The sequence below is a fragment of the Leishmania infantum genome, chromosome 27, assembly GCF_000002875.2.
Source record: "Leishmania infantum JPCM5 genome chromosome 27".
Taxonomy (NCBI): domain Eukaryota; phylum Euglenozoa; class Kinetoplastea; order Trypanosomatida; family Trypanosomatidae; genus Leishmania; species Leishmania infantum.
This window is the reverse complement of record NC_009411.2, coordinates 269165-292482: the sequence shown is the minus strand read 5'-3', so window position 1 is coordinate 292482 and position 23318 is coordinate 269165. Positions and strand designations below refer to the sequence as shown.

General features: G+C 57.3%; 5 protein-coding genes across 5 annotated transcripts; all 5 read right to left on the bottom strand.

Moving 5' to 3' along the window:
• Window positions 1-70: 70 nt before the first annotated feature.
• LINJ_27_0560 (conserved hypothetical protein) lies at window positions 71-1555 on the bottom strand (the record flags this gene model as incomplete). The annotated part of the gene is made up of 1 exon (XM_003392595.1): window positions 71-1555. One exon carries the CDS (start codon window positions 1553-1555, stop codon window positions 71-73), a length of 1485 nt encoding a protein of 494 aa, XP_003392643.1.
• Window positions 1556-4830: 3275 nt separating this feature from the next.
• LINJ_27_0550 (conserved hypothetical protein) lies at window positions 4831-6192 on the bottom strand (the record flags this gene model as incomplete). The annotated part of the gene is made up of 1 exon (XM_003392594.1): window positions 4831-6192. One exon carries the CDS (start codon window positions 6190-6192, stop codon window positions 4831-4833), a length of 1362 nt encoding a protein of 453 aa, XP_003392642.1.
• Window positions 6193-10740: 4548 nt separating this feature from the next.
• LINJ_27_0540 (hypothetical protein, unknown function) lies at window positions 10741-13494 on the bottom strand (the record flags this gene model as incomplete). The annotated part of the gene is made up of 1 exon (XM_003392593.1): window positions 10741-13494. The coding sequence occupies one exon, from the start codon at window positions 13492-13494 to the stop codon at window positions 10741-10743; it is 2754 nt and encodes a 917-aa protein (XP_003392641.1).
• A 4341-nt stretch (window positions 13495-17835) lies between these two features.
• Window positions 17836-19443, bottom strand: AAT23.2 (putative amino acid permease; the record flags this gene model as incomplete). Its single annotated transcript, XM_003392592.1, has 1 exon — window positions 17836-19443. One exon carries the CDS (start codon window positions 19441-19443, stop codon window positions 17836-17838), a length of 1608 nt encoding a protein of 535 aa, XP_003392640.1.
• Window positions 19444-22523: 3080 nt separating this feature from the next.
• On the bottom strand, window positions 22524-23318 carry AAT23.1 (putative amino acid permease; the record flags this gene model as incomplete). Its single annotated transcript, XM_003392591.1, has 1 exon — window positions 22524-23318. A coding segment is annotated over one exon (795 nt), but the record flags the coding sequence as incomplete, so codon positions are not given.

The following is a 23318-nucleotide window of genomic DNA, read 5'->3' as shown; positions in this document are numbered from 1 at the left end:
ACAGAGCAGACGACTTTCTCTGTTCCGCCTTTCTCAGTCAAGAATATCAGAACCGGTGACACAGGCAAGGCTATGAGGAGGACTGGCTCAAAGGGCCCTGTTCTTCACCGCACGATGCGCCGTAGAGGGTAGAGAAGATGGGAAAGGTTAGGTGTGTCCCCGCGCCGCCGCGCATGGTGCGGAGCAGCACCTCGGCATCTGTGGTGCCATCAAACCGCTCTGCCGGGAGGAAGTAGTTTATGCCATTCCACGCTTCCAACGGCGACGTACACGCCAGCTGTAGGACAGTGGAAGTGAGGAGAAACGTGAGCAGCTTCGTTGCCTCCCCGGGAGGCGGCACTCGGATTTTTGTTTGATCGCTGTCGGGTTGCACGATGGCGAAAAGGTGGCGCACCTGCGTCTCCGACATCCCCAACTCCTGTTCCTGCCGCGTACATGCTTCCGCCCGCTGCGTCAGTGGAGAGGCTGCATCGCCGACGCTAGTCTCCAGCAGGTGGCCGACCGAGGAAACCCAGAAGGCACTCGTGCTCGGAATGCAGTGCACTACGTCTTGTTGCCACCGGCGCAGCACGCGAACGGCACGTATCACCGCAGCTGGCAGGGCGGCTCGAATGCAGGGAAGCGAAAAACCAAAGGACGTTCGAAGCGGCCCGCGACGTTCGGCGTGTCGCTGACGCTGCAGATCTGCCAAGGTGACATCAGGGTTGGCAATGGAGACTAACATGCGTTCACGAATATCCGCATGGCGGTGGTCTACGCCGCTCGGCACGGCGAGCGAAAGCTCCAGCAAGTCTGCTCCGCGCATAGCGCACCGCTTATCTGCCCATATAGTAGGCCAGTCAACGCTTCGCCGGCAGTAGCTGGGTGCCTGTCGCTCTGCCCGGTGTGTGGCGGACGCCGCGCCGACGGTGCTGCGCGGCGCTTCAACTCTGGTCACCGCGTTTACAAGCATTGGCGCCACCACTTGCGTCACATCCCGCACCTCGACGCCGCCAATGTACACGATGGCGTCTGGGCAGCAGAGGATGGGGTGTGCGATGTCAGACGGCGGCAATGACTTCGATGGCTGTTGAGGAAGGGCAACAGGTGGGCTGTTTGTAGCGTCGGCAGCGTACAGTAGAGCCCACCATGATGACGCTCCAGCCTCCGCCGAAGTGGCAGGAACGATGTGGCGGCGTGCCAAGATGCGCTGAAATCCAGGGGTCTCTACTGTCAGACCTTGCCTCCAAGCTCGGCGTGTGTGCAGCTTTGCCTGCCATGCGTCAAACGAGCTGGATATGCGGACCTCACTGTTATCCGCAGTGGCAGCACTACTCGCCACCGAGGTGAACAGGACAGTGGCGGACGGGTAGCAGCCCTGGACAAGGTCGACGAGTGCATCGGCTGCTATCCCTTTTACGCCGCATGGGTTCCGTAGCCTCATGGACGCATTCGTACGTGGTCTTCTGCGGAACGACGAGAAGACACACACAAGGATAAGGGTGGACGGAAAAAGTGCACCATGTGAGCCTGCTGAGTTTGCCAGAACGCGTCGCCAAGTTGAGGCATCGAGCATGCAACGCCAAAGAAACAGACGTACGGAGGAAGACAGGGTGAGCGTGGGGAGGGGGGGGGGTAAAGGCGAGATGCAGCCAGCGGATCAGGAACTGCGGCGAAAAGCGTGCAAAGCGAACGTCATGCATAGGCCGAGCCCGGGCGCAGATGAAGGCTATTGCAGGAGACCTGCAGGCTATGCTCCTCTGTTCTCTCTACATCGGCATATCAGCATGAGCGCACGCGCGCGCGTCTGGCGCTTTTGCGTGTACGTCGGTAAAGTGAAGGCACACAAAGAGAAGACGGCGCGGAGCGAAAGCGTGAGCTCGGTGAGCGGGAGCGGGGGTGCGTCACAGCCAGCGTGAGCGCACCAGGGAGCGGATGGCGATGAATGAATTGGCGTGAGGGAGGGAGAGTGGTGGTGATGGTAGAGTCTCACCCGCCGTGTTGCTCGCTCGGTGAGCGCATGCACCGACACACGCACGCGAGGAGGTAGAGCTAGCAAGACTGGGGTTTACGCCCGCTCCTTCCGCTCACCTCAGCAGAATCCGATAAACGCTTGCCCCCATTACCGGCTCTAAAGGGCGCCCACGACACCAAGGTCGTGCGAATCGTCATACCAAAAACTCTGCCCTATGCTCTTTTCATTCTTTATGTGTCTACACGGAACCACGACTGTGGCATATTAGTCTACGTTTTTTTTTCTTCGTTCTTAATCAAGAGAGGCTACATGCATGCACGTACCTGCGTGCGTGTGCGTGTGTTCGAGCGTGCGTGTGAGTTTTTGTAGGAAACACGGAGAGAGGAGAGTGTGTTAGAGAAACAGCTGAAAAAAGACGCAGCACAAAACATTAAAAACGAAAAAAATAGAAAGCGAAAAAAAAGGCAGAGGAAGAGAAAACGCGTGTTTTTGTGTGTGTTAAGCGTAGCGAATAAGCGACGGACGACGAGAGAGGCAAAGAACAGGTGGGGCGGGCGGGGCAACAAGATGGAAAGAAATCCATGAAAGCTGTACGAAAAGGCTTAAGTGAGGGAGAAGGCAGGATACAGCCGACAAAGGTGTAGCCAACAAGAACAAACGCATCACGCCACTTTCTGTTTCGTCTGCACTTGCACTCACACTCAAACACATACACACAGACGTGCATATATATATATATATATAATACATGCCTACATACACGCACACATTCACTCATAGTCGCCAATACGGGGTAAACATACGGTCAAATCGCACCCAATCCGAATAAGAGGGAGGAACTAGAGCAGGAGCTCCATTTCACAACCATTAACGTGCAAAACGCCAACAAACCGAAATGACAAATGAGGAAGAGGAGGTCACAAACAAAGTATGTGCGTGAATGGCCGCCACGCCATGCGAATCGATATCCGTAGGCGCCTCTACGGTTTGTGTCTGGGTGTGTGTACGTATGTATGTATGTATGCATGGCGGCGCCCATGTTGGTGTGCCTGTTCCACATCTCAGCAGGGCGTCGCAAACGCATCTCAGCAGTGGCTTTCCGAGACCGCGAAGAGCACACACACACACACACACAAACTCACCCGTGAACTGCGCAGAGAGCACAAGAAAAAAGAGAGAGGCACCGCCCTTACATTCTTGCATAACGAGCTGGTGTGCGTAAAATGACAACAACACGAACAACGCCATGGCCGAAGAGGAGAAGGAAGCAAACCGAGGAAACGAAAGACGCCAAAAGGAGATTTAAAAGAAGAGGAAGGGGGAGAAACATGTAAGAAACGAGCAAATAGGGGAAAGTGCAGGGTGGGCCGCGCACGTGTGTCTTTGTGCGTGTGTGTGTTTTCTTTTTTCGTAGAAGATTGTACACTTAGATGTATATATATATATAGATAGATAGACACCCATGCTCCCCTGCGCGCTTCCGCCTCTCGTCTCTCGTCTCATCTCGCACCCACGCTCTCGATCTCGCACTGGTCGCTGAACGGCGGCAAGAGAAAAGAAAAGGTGACTGCTATCCTTGTGCGTACGTGTGGACGTCACTACCGTCCGTCACATCTGCGTTGTGGAGTAGTGATACATGTTCTTCTTTTTTTTCTTCTCTCTTTATAAAGCGGAGGAAGGCGAGAGTAAAACGCAAATCAGAAACATCCAAACGAAAAAAAACGTGTTGCACAAACGGCCCACCGCACAAGCACAGAGGAGCAGCCGCATGTGAATTTACACACGCCATGCGGCACCAGCATTCGCATCACGGAATAGCTTCCGCTCTGCCTCTGCATCCGCCGAGGGTCTCGCATTGTGTGTGTGTGCCTTTTTTGTTTGTTTCGCATCCGCCCTCCTCGCCGTCTGCGCGTGTTTCACAGCCAAAGAGCCGCCACAGCCGAGAGGGCACCAGCATCCCTCTTGCACCGAGCCACCATTGCATCACCTTTGGCTGGGCCCTGCGCTTGTCTCGTTTGCTGCCTTTACCGCTTTCTAGCGCTCTCGACGGCTCACCGATGCGCCGGGAAGCTTTTTCCCCTTCGCCATTTTTGCAAGTTCTGCATTCTTCGAGCGCGTGTGTGCATGCGTGCATATTTTGTCGTTCCCCTGCAGCTCCTGCTCTCGACGAAAAAAAGAACAGGGTAAAAAAAAGACGCCACGAAGGAAAGGATCTGGGATGAAGGGACGGTTTCGGCAGTTGAAGCGCGTCTGTTATGCGCCTGACCACAACTATGACCTACACTGGTAGAAACACACATAAAAATGCACACGGCCAGGACCTTTTTTCGCGCTGTCGCTCGCTCCCTCAAGAAGCGAACAAGCTGGCGGAGAGAGTGCACGGTGCAAAACCACAATTCGAAAAAAGACGCGGGCAACGACATGCAGAGAGAGGAGAAGGCGGACAGAAGGACGATCAAGTTTGTCCGGTGGCTCGGTGGGCGGAACAGGCATTGGCGACAGAAAAAAGCCCCCCCCCCACCCCAAAAAAAAAGAAAAAGGAGAGAGGGACAGCCAACACGGAGTGAACATCGCGGGGGGGGGGATGATTCGGCCCGTATTGGCGCGCGACCAGACAGAAAGATACAAAGACCTGCACACATCACAGAGACAAGTACAGACACGGACGCTCAGGAGAAGGAGACGCTTTACAGCCGTGTATGCGTCAGTGGGAGCTCGGGCAGTGTACTGGACGCTCCCAGACCGTCGCAACAAAGAAGGGAGTGCAAGTTGAGCCAGCCATGGGTTGAGAGGTTTCGCCCAGGCGAAGCGAGATGGAGCCCGTGAGCTCTCGATTCTCGACGTGGATCTCCTGTCCTGCAGGTGCATCGAACGGCTTACTTGTAGAGAGGGCATTCTCCGAAGGACTGGGGTGGGTATCCAGGGTATGGTGGAGCTGACTCCTCATACGTTGGGAGTCCCTCTTGATCCCGCCGCCGCTGCTGCTGCTGCTGCATGGGCTGCTGACGGGCATCACCGCTCGCCGTCTGCGACATGTCGTCGACACCAGAGCCTTGTGCACTGGCGCCGCGGCCACCACCCCTCCGGTTTCCAGAGATGCTATGGTCGCTCATGGCTCGCTTTTCGTGCCCTCGACGACCTCCGCTGTTGATAGCATCCGCCTTTAGCTCCTCGACCACCATTGAATCGCGCGGCAGGCGAGCCTTCTTGGAGAGAAGCGGTGCGTCAAGCGCGATGTACTCACACATCGCGTCCACCTCGTCTGCTGTACGGGCGAGCCATACGCCACCAATGTCGAAGAGAATGCGCTTGTGCAGGCTGCGAACCAGCGTCAGGTCGGCCTCGCTCTTGCAGTACAGAAGATAGCACCCCGCACCACGGCTCTCGAGGTGGCTCGCGCAGGCCCCGCAGGTGCGATGCACAAGCCACAGAAGCTCCGCGGCCGTCGTCTCGAATCGCACTTGGCCAATGAAAAGGGCAATCGGAAGACTGCTCTCGCCAGAGCCGCCGCTGCCAGTGCTACCATTCGAGCTCGAGTTGTTGCCGTTGTTCGCGTTGGGGCCGAGTGTGCCAGCCTTAGGGAAGACGGGAAGATTGGCAGGGAACTGGATGTAGCGACAGCGATCTTTCAAGGCGCGATGTACCACCTCGGGCGGCAGCGCGAACGTGGTGTCGAGGCGCACGCTGTGACCTTGTACGAGGCGGGCATCCGCCAGCGGCGGCTCCGTGCAGCCGTACGGGCCGCTGCGCTGCATCCTGCGGGACGCGGCAGCACTGCTGTCGAACGCGCTGGCCTGTGGCGAGTGTGTCGGCGTGGACACCTGTATGGGACTGGAGCTACCGGAGTAGCTGAAGGTGTAGGGATTGTGCCGGCCGCTGCGGTCCGCATCGGGGGCCATGTCGCTCGGCATCGGCGTCATGTACGGCGAGCGGGTACCACCCTTGGTGAGGCAAGTGACTTTGATAGGACTATCCTCTACCTCAATGAGGGTGCGGCTGTTGTGACGCCCCAGCGGCGCTTTATAGTTCATCGGCAGCGGCTCAGAGTACAGCGAAGCGGAGAGGGGATCCTGCTGCTGCGGGGGCGTTCCGCTACCCGGCGCTGCAAACACGAGCGGGGACGTGGGAGGTTTCTGCTGCGAGTAGGTTGAATGCGGCGTGCCCATGCTGGGGCCATCTGTAATGCCTCGGCCGCGGTACGGCTTCTGCAAGGGATAACTGCTGTTGCTGTTCTGCATGATGGTAGCTACGCCGCTACTGACACGAAATGGAATAAACCAAAAGGTACCGGCAGGTTAGATAGAGAGGGTGGTGGACGGGTGGGGGGAGGGAGGGCGCAATCGGAAGCAGAAAAAAGGCAGTGGATGGTCGAGAGCGCGAGCTGTACAAAGAACGAAGACAAGAAGAAAAAGGAAACCAGCTAGATTAGCTTAAAAACCGCAAACAAGAAACGCACTGTCAGCATAAAAGAAAAGCACCTCAAGGGAAAATAAAGAGAGCGATATACAGGGAGTCCAGTTATGCGGGAGTCGATGAGCAAGCAAGTGCACGAGACAAGCTAGTAGAGCGTGTGCTGAAGATGCAACTAGACGCGCTCCTCGTGTTATGCGTCTGCGCCAGTCAAACAAGGCGAAGAGTGCAGGGACACCTTCTGAAAGAACGAGAGAAATAAAAAATGACTACCACCTCAACGAGCTCGACGGTGCTGCAGAGCGGTCGGCGCGCTAGGTTGCGACGCTATAAGGGAGCGAAGGCGCTCAGCAGAAGGGGCCGGGCCGCAGAAGCGAGGAAGGAAAAAAAAGGGAAACTCTACGATTGTGTAAATCGCGTGCAAGAGGAACTGAGAGGGCGAGAGGAAGTGAGGAACAGCGATGGCAGTGATGGCTAAGAGTTAAAAAAGCGAAAGAGGGCATAACACAAAATACTCACACACACACACAAGCGAAAAGAAAGAGTAACACCGTTACCCTGAGAGAAAAGAAGAGAGGGAGGGAGATGCAAAAACCACAATAAAAACGGAAAGAAAAAAGCGCAAACACACGTACACACAAAAGGTGGGTGGCAAAGAACGAGAGAGAAACAAGGAGGGGGAGGGAGCTGCGTCAGTGGGGCGGATGTAGTCACGGCGGCGACACCTCTCGTGAAAAACGAGAACGACTACCGAATAAATTATATAGATGCCAAACCGACAGAAACGAAAAAAAAAAACGGGCACACACAACACAGTAAAAAAAAAACAAGAGGAGGGGAGTACTGCGAAAGCGTGCGCTGGGAATCAACGCACACAGACTCGAAAGGCCGGAACACGCCAAATCACGAGGAGATATAGAGTGGCAGGACAGAAAGGAAGGGGAGGGAGCTACAAACAAACAAACACAGGGGAAGCAGCACAGAAAAAACAGAAAGAACAAGTGGAAAACAAAGGTAAGAGAGGCTATTAGAATCGAACCACAACGAGAACAACAAAAGAAAGCGAGACAGACGGAGTACGTGAGACGGAGTGAGTGAGTGAGAGCGGGAAGACGAAGCGAAAACAAAAAGAGTGTTTCTTTCTTTAGTTTTCTAAATGTGGTCTGTTTTTTTTTTTCGCTGCGGGCACACACACGCCCACTCACAGAGACACACACAGAGACAGACAGAGAGAGATGCCCTCCAGAGAAAAGAGAGAGTGGAGAACGAACACACGCAGACACGCACACACCCGTAAACCAAGAAGAAAGATGGAAAACGCAACGTTCCGACCACCGGAAAAAGGCGAGAGAGGGCGAAGCAAACGAAAGAAAAATGTGAGGCGATGATTTGAAAAAAAAAAAGAGAGACACCTGCAATCTGTCGAGAAGCTGAGCTAAATGCGGCTACGCAAGCAGACAGGGACAGGGAACCAAAATGCAGAGAGAGGGAGAGACGGCGGACTGATGGAATCGAGAGAGATCGAGACCAGCACACACACACGCACACAGACAGACAGACGGACGGACCGACAGAGAGAGAGCTGGCAAAACGAAAGAAAAAAATGAAGGCAGCCCAACAACGGAAAAGAGAAAGAGAGACAAGTGGGAAGGGTGGTGTTGGTAGTGGTAGTGATAGTGGTGATTGTTTTTGATTTTTTGGTGTTTTTGCGAGTAGGGAAAGGGGGAAGGAGGAGGGGTCAAGTGAAACACAGAGAGGGAGAGACTCAGTAAACAGTAAAACAAGTCAAAAAACGGGGAAAAAAAGAGAATGACGGTCAAGGGGAGGGAAGTGGATGGGATGAGTACAGGAAGGAGGAGGGGAGGGAGGGGGTGTAAAGGGATACACGTTGCAATCAAGGCACACACACGCACACACACAACCGCGAAGAAATCACGTTTGCGTAAGTGCCCACGGAAAATACCGCGGTGTGTCAACGTGCCGTCCTTTCTTTGCTCAACCAGATAGTTCCTCCTTTTGGCTCGTCTCGTGCGGTATCCTCCCGGATGTCCTCGATATAGTTCCTTCTGCCGTATGTCCCGTCTGAATGTTTTTATGTTGTTGTTCTGTTTTTTTTTTTCGCTTGATGTAATCTGTCTGAGTGATGCTCCACCTGTCTTGTGTTCTCTGAAGGGTAGACACGAGCACAAGAGAAACAAAAAGAAAAATAAGACAATGAAAAAGAAGACAGAAAGACGTATGTAGCACTGAGCGCCAGATGCAAACTACAAACAACAAAAGAAAAAAAAACGAAGCTGTGGAAAAGACTTGAGTTTCTGTTTCTTCCTTACCGCTGATTCGACGCTGCCGTCCTTTGATAGCGTCCCGGAGTTCGTTATCACCCCCGGAAGAAAACAATAGGGCTGCCCCTTTTGAATGAGCGGTGCCTGCGGCGTCTTTTGCTGCTCCGACACGATCAAGAATAAAGAAACAAAGAGGTATGCTCACAGAAGGAGAGAATACGAACACGCATACAAGTAACCCCCCAAAAAAGCCGACAGTAGCAGCAATGTGGCAGGAACACAGCGGAGGTGCGGTGTGGCGAGCAATGAGAATAGCGAGGCCGCAGAGCACTGGGTGCACGGTAGAAGCGCAGAAGCGCGTGATGATAAGAATCAGAACAATACGAAGAAGCAACAGCACCAATTCGGATAAGGCTCCGTGTGTGAGGGAGGGTGGTGATAAGTCACGGCAGCGGTGCAACGGCGTCGCAGATATGATTGGTTGTGCTCCTTTACGTAGGTTGCGCGGGGCGGAAGAGGGGTTGAGTGATCCTTTACCTTTTATTATCTTTTTGAATTTCCTTGGTAATGTATTTCTTTCGTACCTTCACAGGAAAAGTTACAGCGGCAACACACACGGGCACGAACAGAGCACAGGAAGACTATTCGCACGCTTCTTGCTTCGTTGTCCGGCACCTGTTACCTGCCCTCCTTGGTTCGCGCTCTCGTCACGGTGTTTGCCTTCCTTTTGCTTTCTGGACGCGTTCCAAGCAGAGCGATTTCCTCGCCGTCGATTGTCCTTCCCCCGTCAGCGCGTCTCTCGCCGAGTTGCTACGTTGGTGCAAATCACTATCCGGCTGAAGAAGCGTTTATTGCCGCCTCTTCTAGTTTTAGCCGAAACTGTTTTTTTTTTTCTAAGTTTGGTTCCCCGCGTGTGCGTGCGTTTTCTAATTAAGACGCACTAAAGAGAATACTTGCTTTGTGTTGGTGGTGGTGTCTTCACGTATTCTTCGCTGGTGTGTGTGTGTGTATCGTTGTCTCTTTTTTTTTTTTCGAGGTGCGGGTGGCGGTGAAGAACGTGGAAAAGAGGTGAGAGACGGGCTGCTGCTGCTGCTGCTGCTACGGCGGCGGCAGCTGTCGGTGCTGGTGTTTGGGGAGGCCAGACGAAAGTGAACAAACAAAAAATAATAGTAATAATAACATAAAATAAAAAAACACGGCTTTGATGCACTGTTGGGGAGGGAGGCCGATAAAGAGAAAGGGGGAGGAGGCGGCGGCGGCGGCACACTTCCACTGCAGCGGCAACGAACAGAGAGGAAGGACGTGGAGACATGGGAGAGAAGCGGTAATGATGCACCCGGAAATCTGGCCAGTCACAATGACGCAGTCCAATACGTTGAGATGCAGAAGCTGCATGCGCAAGCAGCTCCGCGGAGAGAGGATCAACGGCGGTGCATCAGCCACTTGTGGACCGCTCTGCATGCAGATGTGCGTGTAGGAGGAAGGGGAGAGTGCGCGGCGGCGAGGCAATCACGGTGGGCTCTCATGTGCGCATGCCAAGTGAGTAAAAAGCCCACGCGCTCATGGTTGCTCTAGGTGGTGTGCCAGATGGGCGTCGCGGTATCGCTGCAGATAGGCCCGGCGGCACAATTGCACGCATGGGCGCACACACGCAGAGAGTCCGGTGATGCGCTTTTCGTCCGAACCACGCCGCACACCAGGGGGAAGATAACGCAACGATTGACAAAGGGCCACGAACGTGCGGCACACATCCAGATACTCGAGATGCATCTCTCTTGCATTCCGAACTTCCATGAAGCTCCCACCACCACGCCCCTTCTGCTTCTCTCTTTCCCTTGTCCGTCGGGTTACTCTATTCCTTTTCCGCTGCCATCGTGAACACTGCCGCAGACACGCTCTGCCTCACAACAGTGAGCTGATGAGGGCTAATTTACATCCGACATCACGCTCATGATGCTCAAGACCACACACAAAAGACAAACAAGAAAAAAGGCGAGCCAAGATAGGGTGCGGCTCCCCCTGACAGAAGTGGTGACGTTGTGCCGAAGAGCAGATGGCTTCGCAAATTGCTTCAGCGCACACTGTCGGCAGTTGTCAAAGGTCGTGCACCACGCAGATGTGCCGAGTGAGTGCAACACGCAGTGCAGGACAGAGAGCGGTGAACTCCTCGTTGGTGATGGCCGAGTAGCGCCACTGCGCCGCCTTACCGCCAGTGCGGCATTGGCGAAGCGCCGCCGCGTTTCCGTCGCTGTCGCCGACCGTTTCCGCAGTCTCACTGGCTCCACTGTAGCTAACGGTAGCGCTCGCCGCTGTGCGCTCCACCTTGGCTGCACGGAAGCGACAGAGCTCGGCCTGCTTGCCGAGGGCCAGCGTTCCATGGGGTCCGCGGGCGTACGTGACAGTGGCGCCGCCATTCTCAGCGGCCAGTTCGGCGGCGACGGTGACTCGCAGCGCAGCGTCAAGGTCTAGGAGGGGCTGCGTCAGCACGGTTACACCCGATAGGAGGTGATGATCCTCCATCACCACTCTAGTCGATGCAGCGGTGCGGCCACCGTTGCGAGGCCCCACGTGGTTGGCCAGGGACGGCAGACGCAGCAGAAACTCGCCCTCTTCCAGTAAGAGGACATGGCGCGACATGAACGCGTATCGGCAAAGAACTGGCGCAGCACCGCTGTCGAGACCCTGCCCCGCCGAGGCGGGGCAGGAGCCGTGGCTTGCGTGCATGTGCACAGGGGCGCAGGCAAGGTGAACCGGGTGGATGTGGGCGAAGGCGCTCATCGGGGTACGGTGGACAAACTGCTTATGCAGCAGCTGATAGGGAGCGTAGAGGTAGAAGAAGGCGACGCGGAAGGGTAGTGCCCAGAGAACGACGTCGTCTGTTGCTTCAGTGAAGACGCGCACGGTGCTACTGCGCTGCAAGACGGTCTCCGAGCCGGGCACTGCAGCGCTTCCATCAGTGGCGGAGGACGGATACTTGGCGTAGATGGAGAGACAGTCGAGGATCTCGGCTTCGCCGACCCACTGGCCCGGCAAAACTCGGTTCACTTGTCCCGGATTCACGCCGACGTGGAGCTCCGCGTAGGTGCGCGTTTCCTGCAGCGATACGGGAAGAAGGTAGATACTGTCGCACACGCTGCCCTCCGCGTAGAGGGTGTGCCCATTGCGCACGAATACCGGGGTTAGGTTTTCCGAGACCTTCTGCAACACATACCCCCATTGGACCTCCTGCTTCTTCCGCACTGACCAGTACTCTTCCTCCGCAGTGGTGAGAAAGGTGTCATCGCGTGCTGAGCCGCGGCGCAGTCCCGGCGGGGCCTCGGGCTCGGGAAGCACTTGCTGACGGAGAGTAAGCAGAAGATCCGTGGCTGCCACCGCAGCGGCCGACGGCGGAGCCAGATCCGTCGATACCACCGCTTCGAGCGGTTTCGGGACGTTAGGCCACACCGGCCGCCCTCCCAGCACGGTGCGCTGCGCCAGCGATCGAGACATGAAGGCGCATCGCGCCACCTCGGTGCACTCGGCACTCCACGTTGCACCCGCCGGCGGAGGCACTGTAGCCACGGCAGCGGCCGAGCTCTCGCTTGTGTAGTCGTAGCTCAAATATGCTATCTCTAAGCTCGGCGCCACGTCCGTTGCGGACGACGGGCTCACCGAGCTGGAGCCAAACTGGGAGAGCCCGCCCGTCATATCGGAGGTGCGCGAGGTACGAGCACTTCTTCCAAAAGCGGATGTCTCGACTTCTGACGTCTTCGACGTACCGTAGCGACGTATCAGAGCAGTAGACTTCCCAAGGAGCCACGGCACAGCGGAAACGCCGCGCTCCACAGCCATGAGCACATTCTCACACATCTGCGCCGCCCACAGCCCTCGTGTGACAGACTCCGGCGAGGTCGTCGAGGAAGCGTCGTCGGAAACTGTCGCCGCCGCTCCATCCGCTGTCGCACGCTGTAGGCGCAGCTCATTGAGCAAGCACTGTGCGCGCAGCATCTCCTTCTCGCTATCCGTGACGAGCGTGTCGTCAAGCATGAGTGTCGTCAAAGACGGCGTCACTTGCACCAGCCGCGAAATGGCCGGCACCAGCGCCGCCGCCACCGGGTTGCCGGAGAGGTCCAGCATCTTCAGCGAGGGGTGACCCTGCAGTGCCTCCAGCATGCTGCGCAGCACCGCGTTTCCGCCTTTTGATCCTGTGGCATCGTCAGGCACCGTGAAATCCATTGCGAGGTGCATAAGTCGCAATGTTGTCAAGTGCGGAAGCAAGGAGCACATCACCTCCTCTCCCTTGCTCGAGCGACGCGCGCCCGCACCCCAGAGTGGTGCCATCACGGAAGGCAGCGTGCCCATACCCTCCTTGCCGCCCACTGGCCATCGCTGACTGCGACCCCGCTGCACGGTCACACATTGCACGCGAAGCAGGTCAGCAAGGGCCAGGAGCATGGTCGGCCCCACGTAGCAAACGCTGAGGTCGATCTCCGTCACAGGGGAAATGAGCTCGTCCGCACACTCCCGAGCGTGTTCACTGGTGCTGGCATCGTCGTCTTTGGCTCCTGCTACCGAAGACGGGCGAAGCATATCTGCCCAGTACCGCGGCACGTGCCCGGCTCCGTGGTAGGAGGCGAGCAGAGAGAAATACTGGAAGACTAAACTCGACGTTACGGGGGCCTGCTTCGGTGCAGAAGACGAGCCGGTGTGTGACGCGCTGGTGGTGCTACCGTCGGCACCATAGCCCCAGTTTCTCTCCGTCTCACTTTCGGCTTCTTCTGCGCAGCACGCATCGCTAAGGGCCGTCTGATACGTGCCACGGCGGGATTCGCCGGCAGCAAGGCTGCTTGCCTGCACCACAACCTGCATCTCTGACAAGAGACAAGCCTACTGACACACACGCACACTAGTGCGGGGCGTTGGCGTCCGTAAGGCAGATTTTCAGCTTTGCCGTTGGTTTCGAATCGGGGGGGGGGACAGCGGCGCGTGCCTATCTTGGAGGGGAAGGGGCCGAAAGCCATAAAAGGGTGTGTGTCGTGACGAACAAGAAGCGCTGGGAAGTAGCACAAATAATTTTGTTCGGTGAGACTCTGTGTTCTGCGCGCTTACAAGTGACCTCTCTGAGAAGACGACGGGAGACACAAACACACACACACATACACACACATATGTAGAAAAGCACAAGGCAAGCGCAGTGGTGTGGTAGCACACAGAGAGCATGAGAAAGGAGACACGGCAAATGCCGGCAGCAATAGCGGACGGAATGCTGTTGCCTCAAACTGCTGCTGAACCCTCAGAAAAGCAGATTCCTGTTCTCTCGGGCCTCGAAACCGAAGCGCTCACTAGTGGGAAAGCGCGACCTGGAGCGCAGAAGAGCGGTCGAGCAAGAAGGCAGAGCGGCACGTTGCTTCCCTGTCACGAAAAGGGCAGCAACAACACGCAGGACACAGATGCGCCGTCAAAAATCTCCATCCCTTCCACCGGATTTGCATTGCTCCTTCACGTCCTTCTGATTCGATTTTTGTTTCGCTGTCACCATCCTTTTTAGATGGGCAACACCACACACATGCAGTGCGCTATCCTTTTTTTTTGCTGTTTTCGCAGTTGCCGCCGCGGATGTCACTTTAGCGGCTTTCTTCATCCGCTTGCTCACCCCTCCTTTGCTTCAAGACAAAGAAGTGGAGAGCGAGAGGCGTGCAGAGGCCCGCAAGCACTTATACATAAACGCACACACACACACACATATGTATATATATCCGAGGAGAACGGGTAGAGGAGCACTCGCGCTACAGCACAGCGCCGTCGGCACTCTTTAACGTCCCACCACTCAGATACACACGCACTGACACACAAAGCGAACCACACAAACTACTAACGGAAGCCTGTGAGGGCACAGGCGCCCACTGTGTCGTCGTGTCGCCACCTTCTCCGCCCTCTAAGCAGCGAGGCCACCGTCGACAGAACAACAAAAAGCACAGTAAAAATTTTTTCTCGTTCTCAACGCGTGGCGATTCGCCCACGAGCAAGTCGACTGATATGCGCGTGCAGCCACAGCTCACCTACCCCTGCTGCGCCACGGCTCAACCTCCGTCGTGTAGGACGAAGCGTCCTGCCGTCCAATCAAGGGCTGCGCGTCGAACGGGCTCGCTACTGTGCTTTCTCGTCCCTTCTTCGGACGCGTGCTGCACGACCGGCGACAGACGGGCTCGGGTGGGCTGCATGTCTTGATCCTCGCGACCCGTGTCCGCGGACCCGCTCGAGGGCGAGGAAGAGGGCCCTGGCAGGGGCGGAGGTACCGCAATTCTAGCGGAGTAGAAGGCACCACACCATGTGAGCTCCATGCTGTCACTGCCAGCCACCCACCGTTGGCGGAATCCGAAGTGCGGACAGGCGCCCGTGCGGAGCTGGGCGAGCACGGTCTCCGGCCGTCTGGTGAGCTCAGCGTCCTCGTTCTTCTGGTGTGGAACCGCTGCCGTCAAGGAGCCCCCGTGTGCCAGCGTGCCGCATCGTGCAGCGCGGTTCTCGCGAGACGTCGGCGTGGCATCGGAAACCGGTGGCCACGTCCGTAACATGTTCAGTTGGCGTCGACATATACGCCATTGCCAATTTTGCATGCTTGTCAAGCTTCTTATTGTTCACCGATTCACAACGGTCATCGACAAGCCGAAATGAGAGGGGCGCGCGGCCGCTGTGCATGATGGAGGCGCGTACGTGCGGCGCTCCGAGGGGTGTAGATGCCTGCACGCCGGCGTGAGAGCTGCGGAGACGATACTTTGACGGACCGCATTCGTGCGGGCAGACCCCCCTGCGCTCGGCAGGCCGAGCCGTGGATGCTTTCATGACCGCTGCAGCGTGTGGGCCGATGCGGCGCCGTGATGTAGGGGGTCCAGCGTGCCGGCGTAGGGTCGGCAAACGCCGCGGCTGCCTTTGTGCCTTGCTGGCGCGGCACTGGCTTGTTGGGGGTGGGGGGGTGGGGAAGCCCAGGGGGCCTACAGCGGAGCGGGGTGAGGACGGAGGCCGTACGGGTGCGGTTGGAGCCTGTCTTACAGAAGGATCGCGCAGTCGTCGCGAGGCGATTCGCTGGAGGGACTTTGGCGCCGGGCGCTGGTCGACGTCACAGGGCGGGGCGGAGTGAGGGCGCAGCGGGGCTGCATCCATCCCTCGAGGCTGGCTGTATGATGAGCATGACCGAGAGAGGGTGGCGCGCAGAGCAGCGTCGCAAGAGCTGCTTCCAATCGCGTCAGCTCTGGCGTGCAGAGCGCTGCGTAGGCGGCGTCACCAGAGGGGCCCGCCTTCGTGGGTGTTGTTGGCCGCAGTCGTGCATCTTGCCGTGGCCTTGCGGGACACCTCGCAGGTGTGCGTCTGCGTGGCGGCGTCGGCGGTGTGCCGTGCCGTGGTGTCGCTATGGCTTGCACACGTCAGGTGTTCGTCATCGGGCCAATCGTGTGGGGTGGTCCCCTCCCTGGCCGGCTGGGTCGTCATCTCGTGTCGGACACCGGGCGGCGCGAGCCGGCCCCCGCCCCGATGGCGTGTGGGCTGCGTGCGACATTGCGCGGTGTCTGATGGAGAGCCTCCCGTGCCGCGAGGTGACTTTTCAGTGTGCAGCCCGACGTGGTGTGTATGCGCCTAGCAGGGAGCAGCGCCGCAGAGCCAGACTGGTACTGCTTCCACCTCGTCCTTGCGAACAAGGGGAGGGCCCAAACCTATACGTATGTCCTGTTGTGCGAGCACGCAGACGCCAGCTGCCCTGTCGGGCCTGTGGGGGTGCAATGCGTTTCTTTCAGAATGCAGACCTGCATCAAAGACTTTCCAAGGAGCTGGGTAGCCCAGCTCCGTTTGGTCGCGTTTAGCCCCCATTGCCATACCACCGCCTCCCGCGCTCAGGCTAGGTCCAGGATTACGCTCAGCATTAGTGCGACGCAGCCAATATATATATATATAGAGTGTACATGGATGCGCATCTTTGTCGAATCGTCCAAGCGATTCTTAGTGGACTGGTACCAGCATGATCATGATGACCGAAAGTCTCTCTGGCACAGCGCCAGCTCAGACCTGTCCGCCGACACGAGGTCTCGGTAACCGATACCCGAGGGCAGGCTGCAGGCTGGTTGGCATCCCCACGGAGGAGGCACTGGGCCCTGAGATACCACGGTGTGGTGGTCAGCATCACCAGGTAAAACAGAAAAAAATGTGAGCAAATTGCGCTTCCAGAAGTCATCAGCTCGCACACACGCGCGTACGAAAGCGGTGCATCCCCTCCTCGTGCACTGGCGAGAGTCCATGAAGAACAAGAGGAGGCGCAGTCATGCCCCGAGCATTCCTCATGAGCAGCTTCAACTCGTGATAGTGCGAGGGAGCCGGAGGGTGGGCAGATAGAGAACGAAAAAAGGACAAACTTTATCAATATATATATATATACATATAGAGAGAGAGAGACTTGTGATATGGATACGCGACGTCGCACGTTCACGCACACGCACAAAGGGAGCGGGAGGGGAAAGACGGATGACAACATAGAAAACCGAAAACAAGCAAAAAAAGAGAAGAGCCATTTGTGTTTCCTCTTGCAGAGAAACAACAGCAAAGAAACGGAAAGGGCGTCACTTAAATCGGAGAGGGGAGAGGGGAGAGGGGAGGGGGAAGTGGGCCTCGTTGCGGTTGGCGCTCATTCGCTTCAGCTTCTGGAAGCCGCCGAGCGATTCCGCAAGCATCTTAAAAAAATGAGAAAAACAAACCATGACAGGCTTTATTGCCTTTTGCGCTCTTCTCCATCACAGCAAACCGCAACGAGATGCGCACCTCGTGCGTGCCCTCCACCCTAACCCTTGCGCCTGTCCTGAGTGCTCAGTCAGAGCCTTGGTGGAGAGCGAGCAGAGGCAGGGGCGAGCGCGTTGCGCCAGGGAGACGGAGCTCCAGCTGCGTGGAAGCGCGTAAAAACAAAAGGAGACAAAAAGCATGACAGGAAGGATCTGAGGGGTGCGTACACAGGCAGGAAAAAAAAGAGAGAAGAGGCCCTGCTTGATAGGTTTATCTGTGAACGCCCTTGTACGGCTGTCGCTGGTGCCGGTTCTACGCTGGCGACGTGCGTCGATGTGCTTCCTCGCGCATGCGGAGGCCGTTCCTGCAACGCGATTGAATGATCAGCGGTGCTCCCTTTTTTAAAGGGCATACTGTGCAGCTCTGCTCAGCACGGATGCGCACGCGACACGCCTACCACGAAGAAAGGACAGCGCCGTGGATGGCGGCGCTAGTGCCCCACACCACGGCAACCACACCCGTCAGTAGCAGTGCGTAGGTGCCGAGGAAGTGGCCCCACCCAATGCGGGCGGCCGAGAAGCCGCCCGAGTACATCATGAACAGCGAGGGGAAGATGAAGCCCACAAAGCCACCGCAGAAACCACCCAGAAGACCAAAGACGGTTGTGATGCGCGGGATGAAGAGGCCGGCGACGAGAGCCGCCGCGGCTTGTAGGGAGCACAAGATGGCGTTCTTCCACCATGGTACATGGGATACTTCGGTGCCGATCATGTAGTACACGCAGTCGCGGCAGGGGATCAGGTGCAGAGCGAAGCCTACGCAAATTTTGAGCATCATGCCAACGTACGAGACGGCCATGAGATGGTTCTTCAGGGGGTTGTACATGGCCAGGATGGAGTCGCTCACCTCAGGACCAAAGTCGAGGTAGCCGAAGAGCCCTGTCAGGAAGTACAGGATCGCGCACAGCGACATGCCGAGCAGCGCCGACAAGAAGACCCGGTGCACAGAAAACTTGTACATCTCACGAGATATCTCCGGCGCGTTCACTTGCGCAATGAAGGCAAACATGAGGCTCGACAAGCCGTTGATAGCCGTGTTGCCGGTTTGGAAAGACACCAGGTCGTCTCGCATGCCACGTGCATGCAGGCTCTGAGAGGAGTGAATGATGCAGGTGATGGTGAAGAACACGACGAAGAGGATGGCCACTGTGGAGACGATGCGCAGCGAGTTGATCTCCTTCGGCAGGCACATCGGCAGGATCACAACAATCCACAGCATCGACGTAATGAGGCGGTACCCCGGCTCCGACTTGATGTATTCAGATGCAGTTGGCGAGTTCTTCAGGAAGCCGGTGAGGATGCTCTTGAGGGCAATGATGTACGAGACATCACCACCAAAGCAGAGCACCCACATGACGAAGACGACGAAGTAGTCCCAGCCGCGGCCCATCAGGCGACGCGCGATGATCTCCCAGTTGTACAGCCCGGTCTTGTGTGACACAATGGCGAGCAGCACAAAGGAGTAGATCGCCATGATCACCACAACAATCAAGTAGATAATCGCCATCCCCATCCCGCTCATCTGGAATGCCGCAGGGAGTCCGATGATGCCGCCGCCGATCGTGGAGCTGGCGATGCTGAAGGCTGAGGCGAGGATGCCACCATACGGCATGATCACCTGCAGCGCGCGCAGGACAGGGTTGGTGGTGTGGCGGCGACGCCACACACGGTCCTCACGGTTGCGCTGGTCCGCCTCAATGATCTGCTGTGCGATATCCATGTAGGCCGACTGCTGCTTGTTCCCTTTAGCTGCCGGCTCTCCATCATCAGTGAGCGAGGGGGACTCGAGCTTCTTGGACCCCTTGGTTTTGCCGTCCGCGTCGCTAGCTCCCACCACTACCTCATCCGCCAAGTGCTCCTGGCTGTGGTCATTGTTCAGCATGTGCAGCCCGTCCTCGCCGTACTCCGGAGGGTCCTCTGGCATGTTGTCGGAAGCCAAGCGGCCCTGCCCGCGCTGGGGATACGGAGCACGATTGGTGTTGTGGTTTCTGTTGGCTGACATGTCTGACGTGGCGCTCACTTGTCAAGTTATGCAGAGGGGAGTGTGTGTGTGGGGGGGAGGGGGGTCGGAGCAGTGGAAGATCTTGGGTGCTCTCTGTGACACTACCGTTGCCGTGGCGCTGTTTACTTGGGCCTCTTACTTTACTAACGCACAGGCGTAGCACACCACGGCACGAGTGGAAGTCGTATGCGATGAGGGGGGGGGAGTGGCGGCGTACACACCGGCCAAGCAACGCCGGGTTGCATTGGTGCGCGTATGAGCGGAGGGGGAAGGGCGCAGAGCGAGGTTGGAAAGCCATATGCGCGACAGGGAGAGAGGGGAGGCGCCGGCAAACAAGGCATCGAGCACCGCCAAAGCGAGAACGCGCTGCCCGATCGGAGGGGAGGGGGCGTGCCGCTGTGGAGCGGCGGAGGCTCATCATGGGCGCCTTCCGCAGGGCGGCGCGCACCAGACGTTCGGCTCATCCCCGAAGAGCAAAGGACAGCGCCAGGTCTACCGCATGTGACCAAACGGAACATCGGCAGCGGCGCCCATGCCCGGCGCACATGCGACGCGCTTCCCTGTTATGTTTGCGCACATTATTATTCGAGCGCCTGCGCGACACTAGCGATGTTCGAGGGGCGCCTGCGAGGAGAGAAAGGGAGTCAGAACAAGCCATGGGCTGACCAATTATATATATATATATATTTGCTCCCTCGCACGCTGTACATCACAGCAGCCGTGGCGTCACGGCCCGGCGGGCGGGCTAATGCGAATGCGCCACCATCCGACGCCGATCTTTGTAGGGCTACTGCAGGCCGCGCTTGCCGATGATGGCGCTCATCGTCGACACTTGCACGAAGAAATAAAGGGGCCCACTCCGCCCTGCGTGACGGGGAAAAGGTGCTGATCTCAGTGCCGCACCCACAGCCGAAAACGCGCATGCTCATCGAGGAGTCAGCGGAGAAGGAGAAGAGCCGCCAATGGCCAGTCCTCCGCACACGGACTCTTTCACACACGAACGCCGTCAACTGGAGATCCGCGGTACGTGCAGGAAGGAACAGAGAGATAAGCGGGAAAACCTAGATGAGGGAGAAAAAAGGGGGCTAGTGGAGAGAGCTTCGTCGCTGATCATCTGCTCATCCGTGTCCTGCGCTCGCCTCTGTATGCTACTTGGTGAGTGGTTGCCAGTGGGTAGTTGAGATCATGGCAGCGCCCTTCCACTCCTCCACCGGGGATGACTTCGCCTGCAAAGATTGCGAGAGAGACCAGAGGGAAGGGGAGTGGGAGGAGCAACGCGCACGCCCACTGACCTCGCAGACTCCGCTCCGGCCCATCGCAGTGGCTGTGCCACTTCCAAGGCGCGCACAGACACACTCAGACCCACATCCGAGGAGCTGACGAATCCCTGCAGAAACGGCGAGCAGAACAACTAAAACCACAAAAAAAAAAGAGAAGTGGGAAGGGAGGCCCCGCGTGGTTGGTGGTGCGCCGGATAGAAACACCAACAGAGTGCCGTATCTGACTCGAAAGCGAAGCAGGGCAGAACGCAGGTGAAGAGGATGCCGCGGCGACACGAGCTAAACGGGAGAGGAGGCGAGAAAGACTTGAAGCATCGTCAGTTGTGCTTAGACATTTGCCACCACGTCCTCTCTCTGTTTGTGCGGCGCCTTGTCCTCCGCCCGTCTCCTGCGGTCGCCAAATCGCATCTTCCCCCACTCCACGTGGTGATCCAAGGGTGCCTCAGACAAAAAAAAGAAGCACCAGCCCTGCTGATTCACCTATCTCCCTCCATTCCAGCCACCTTTGTGGAAGTCGCCATGTGGCCACTTGTTTGTGCTGTTTCTCTGCACGGTCGCTGCCATCGAGCTCTCTGCCTCTCTCCACCATCGCGCTGTCCATCGGCGCAGTGGCACGCTCCACAGGGACACGCTGCGGACGAGACAAGAGAGAAGGAGTCGATGCATTATCTCGGTGCGACGCCGAGGTGAAGCAGGGGTAGGTGTTGGGAAGACGGTCAGAAAGGGAGACGCCGGATAACATAGTTCCACTGAGCGCGAGAACCGGGCGCGTTGTGCGGAACGACGGTGCGCCCCTCCATCCCCTCGGGGTGCGTCAGAGGCGCGCGCACACACAGAGAAGCCGCAAAGACCCAAAGCAGAGGAGCGGAAGAAGGACCGGCACCCCCATATGGAGGCCACCCAAACAGGCAGGCGAAACTAAGGGAGCCGAAAAGTATGCAGTGGAGGGGGGACAAATATGCCATCAAGAGAGAGGGCAGAGGGGGAGACAGGCACACCACCAGCACTTGCTCAGCAGAGAGAGAGTAACCGAGCCGCCCGGCATACGCCGGCACACGGAGCTGCTGCGGCATCAGGGAAGGAGGAAGGGGGAGGGGGTAGGCGCTGCAGATCGACTGCCAGACGAAAAAAAAACGGAAAACGGCGACGCAGAGAGCACGCATTAGATATGATACCAAACAAATACGTGACACCATTCGTGTCTTTAGATTGGGCAAATGTGGTGTGGAGGGGGAGGGCGTGGCGCCCGAGGTCGCGGAAGTGAGACCTTCCCCAGAGGCGAAACACAGGAGGACAGCCCAAAAACAACCGAAAAAAAGGAAGTCTCTCAACGCCACACTACGATACACTCAAAATATATATATATATACGGCCTTCCCGTCCGCCTCTAAACGCACAGGCACACCCACGAGCAGCCGCCCAAGAAGGGCATCATCACACATCTCAGTGATGACAATATAAAACGTAAACTCGCAAAATTCGCGCACACAAGCATCTCACGAGGCTTCTTCAGGCACAAGAATTGCAGCTAAAACGCCTTTCCACCGCGGAACCTCCCCTTGACCAGGTAGTCTCGCGACCCTTCTCGGTTGCACACCGAAGAAAAAAAAGGCATCGCTGTCAGCGCGCAGTGAGACCCCGTCCGTGAAAAAATAAGGACAGAAACAGCGGTGCACACACACAGGCAGCTTCCCGGCCCCCATCAAGTCACAGAGCGCCGGCTTCGACGGCTTTGGGACGGTGCCTGCGCGAAACACAATCCCTTCACGGCGAGCAGAGTAGAAGGGACCCCAATCGCCACTAAATCTCGCCATAGATGGAGCTGGCCGTGCCCCACACGACGCCAACGACGCCGACAATCAGCAAAAAGTACGTGGACAGGTAGTGGAACCACCCAACCGACGACAGCGACCAGTTGCCGGAGTACATGACCATGAAGGAGGGGTAGATAAAGCCGATGAAGCCGCCAGAGAAGCCGCCAACGAGGCCGAAGACGACGTTGATGCTCGGGATGAACAGACCAGCCACGAGCGACAGCAGCGCCATGAAGGCGCACACGCACGCGTTCTTCCACCACGCAAACGTGTGCACGTCCACGCGGACGCAGTGGTAGATGGCATCACGAACCGGGATCATGTGCAGACCGAACCCAACGCACAGCTTGAACAGGATACCCACGTATCCGACGCCCATCATGACGTCCTTCACCGGATTGTACTTCTTCAGCGCGGAGCCGGTCATCTCGGCGCCGAAGTCAAGGTAGCCAAAGAGGCCGGCGAGGAAGTACAACACAAACACGATGCCCACAGAGATGGTGGCACCCAGCGTGAGGCGCAGCGGCGTGGGGTTGCTCATTTCTTCATAACTTTCATACGCGTTCAGCTGCGATAGGAAGGCGAAGATGAACGTGGACATCCCAGAAACGGCGGTGTTGCCCGTCGTGAACATCCTGATCTCCGGGCGCGGATCCGCGCGCAGGCCGTTCTGCGCGCTGTGCACTACCATCGCAATCACAAAATACACTATGAACACATCGCGACGCAGGAGAAGTAGCGCAGCGAGTTGATCTCCTTCGGCAGGCACAGCGGCAGCATG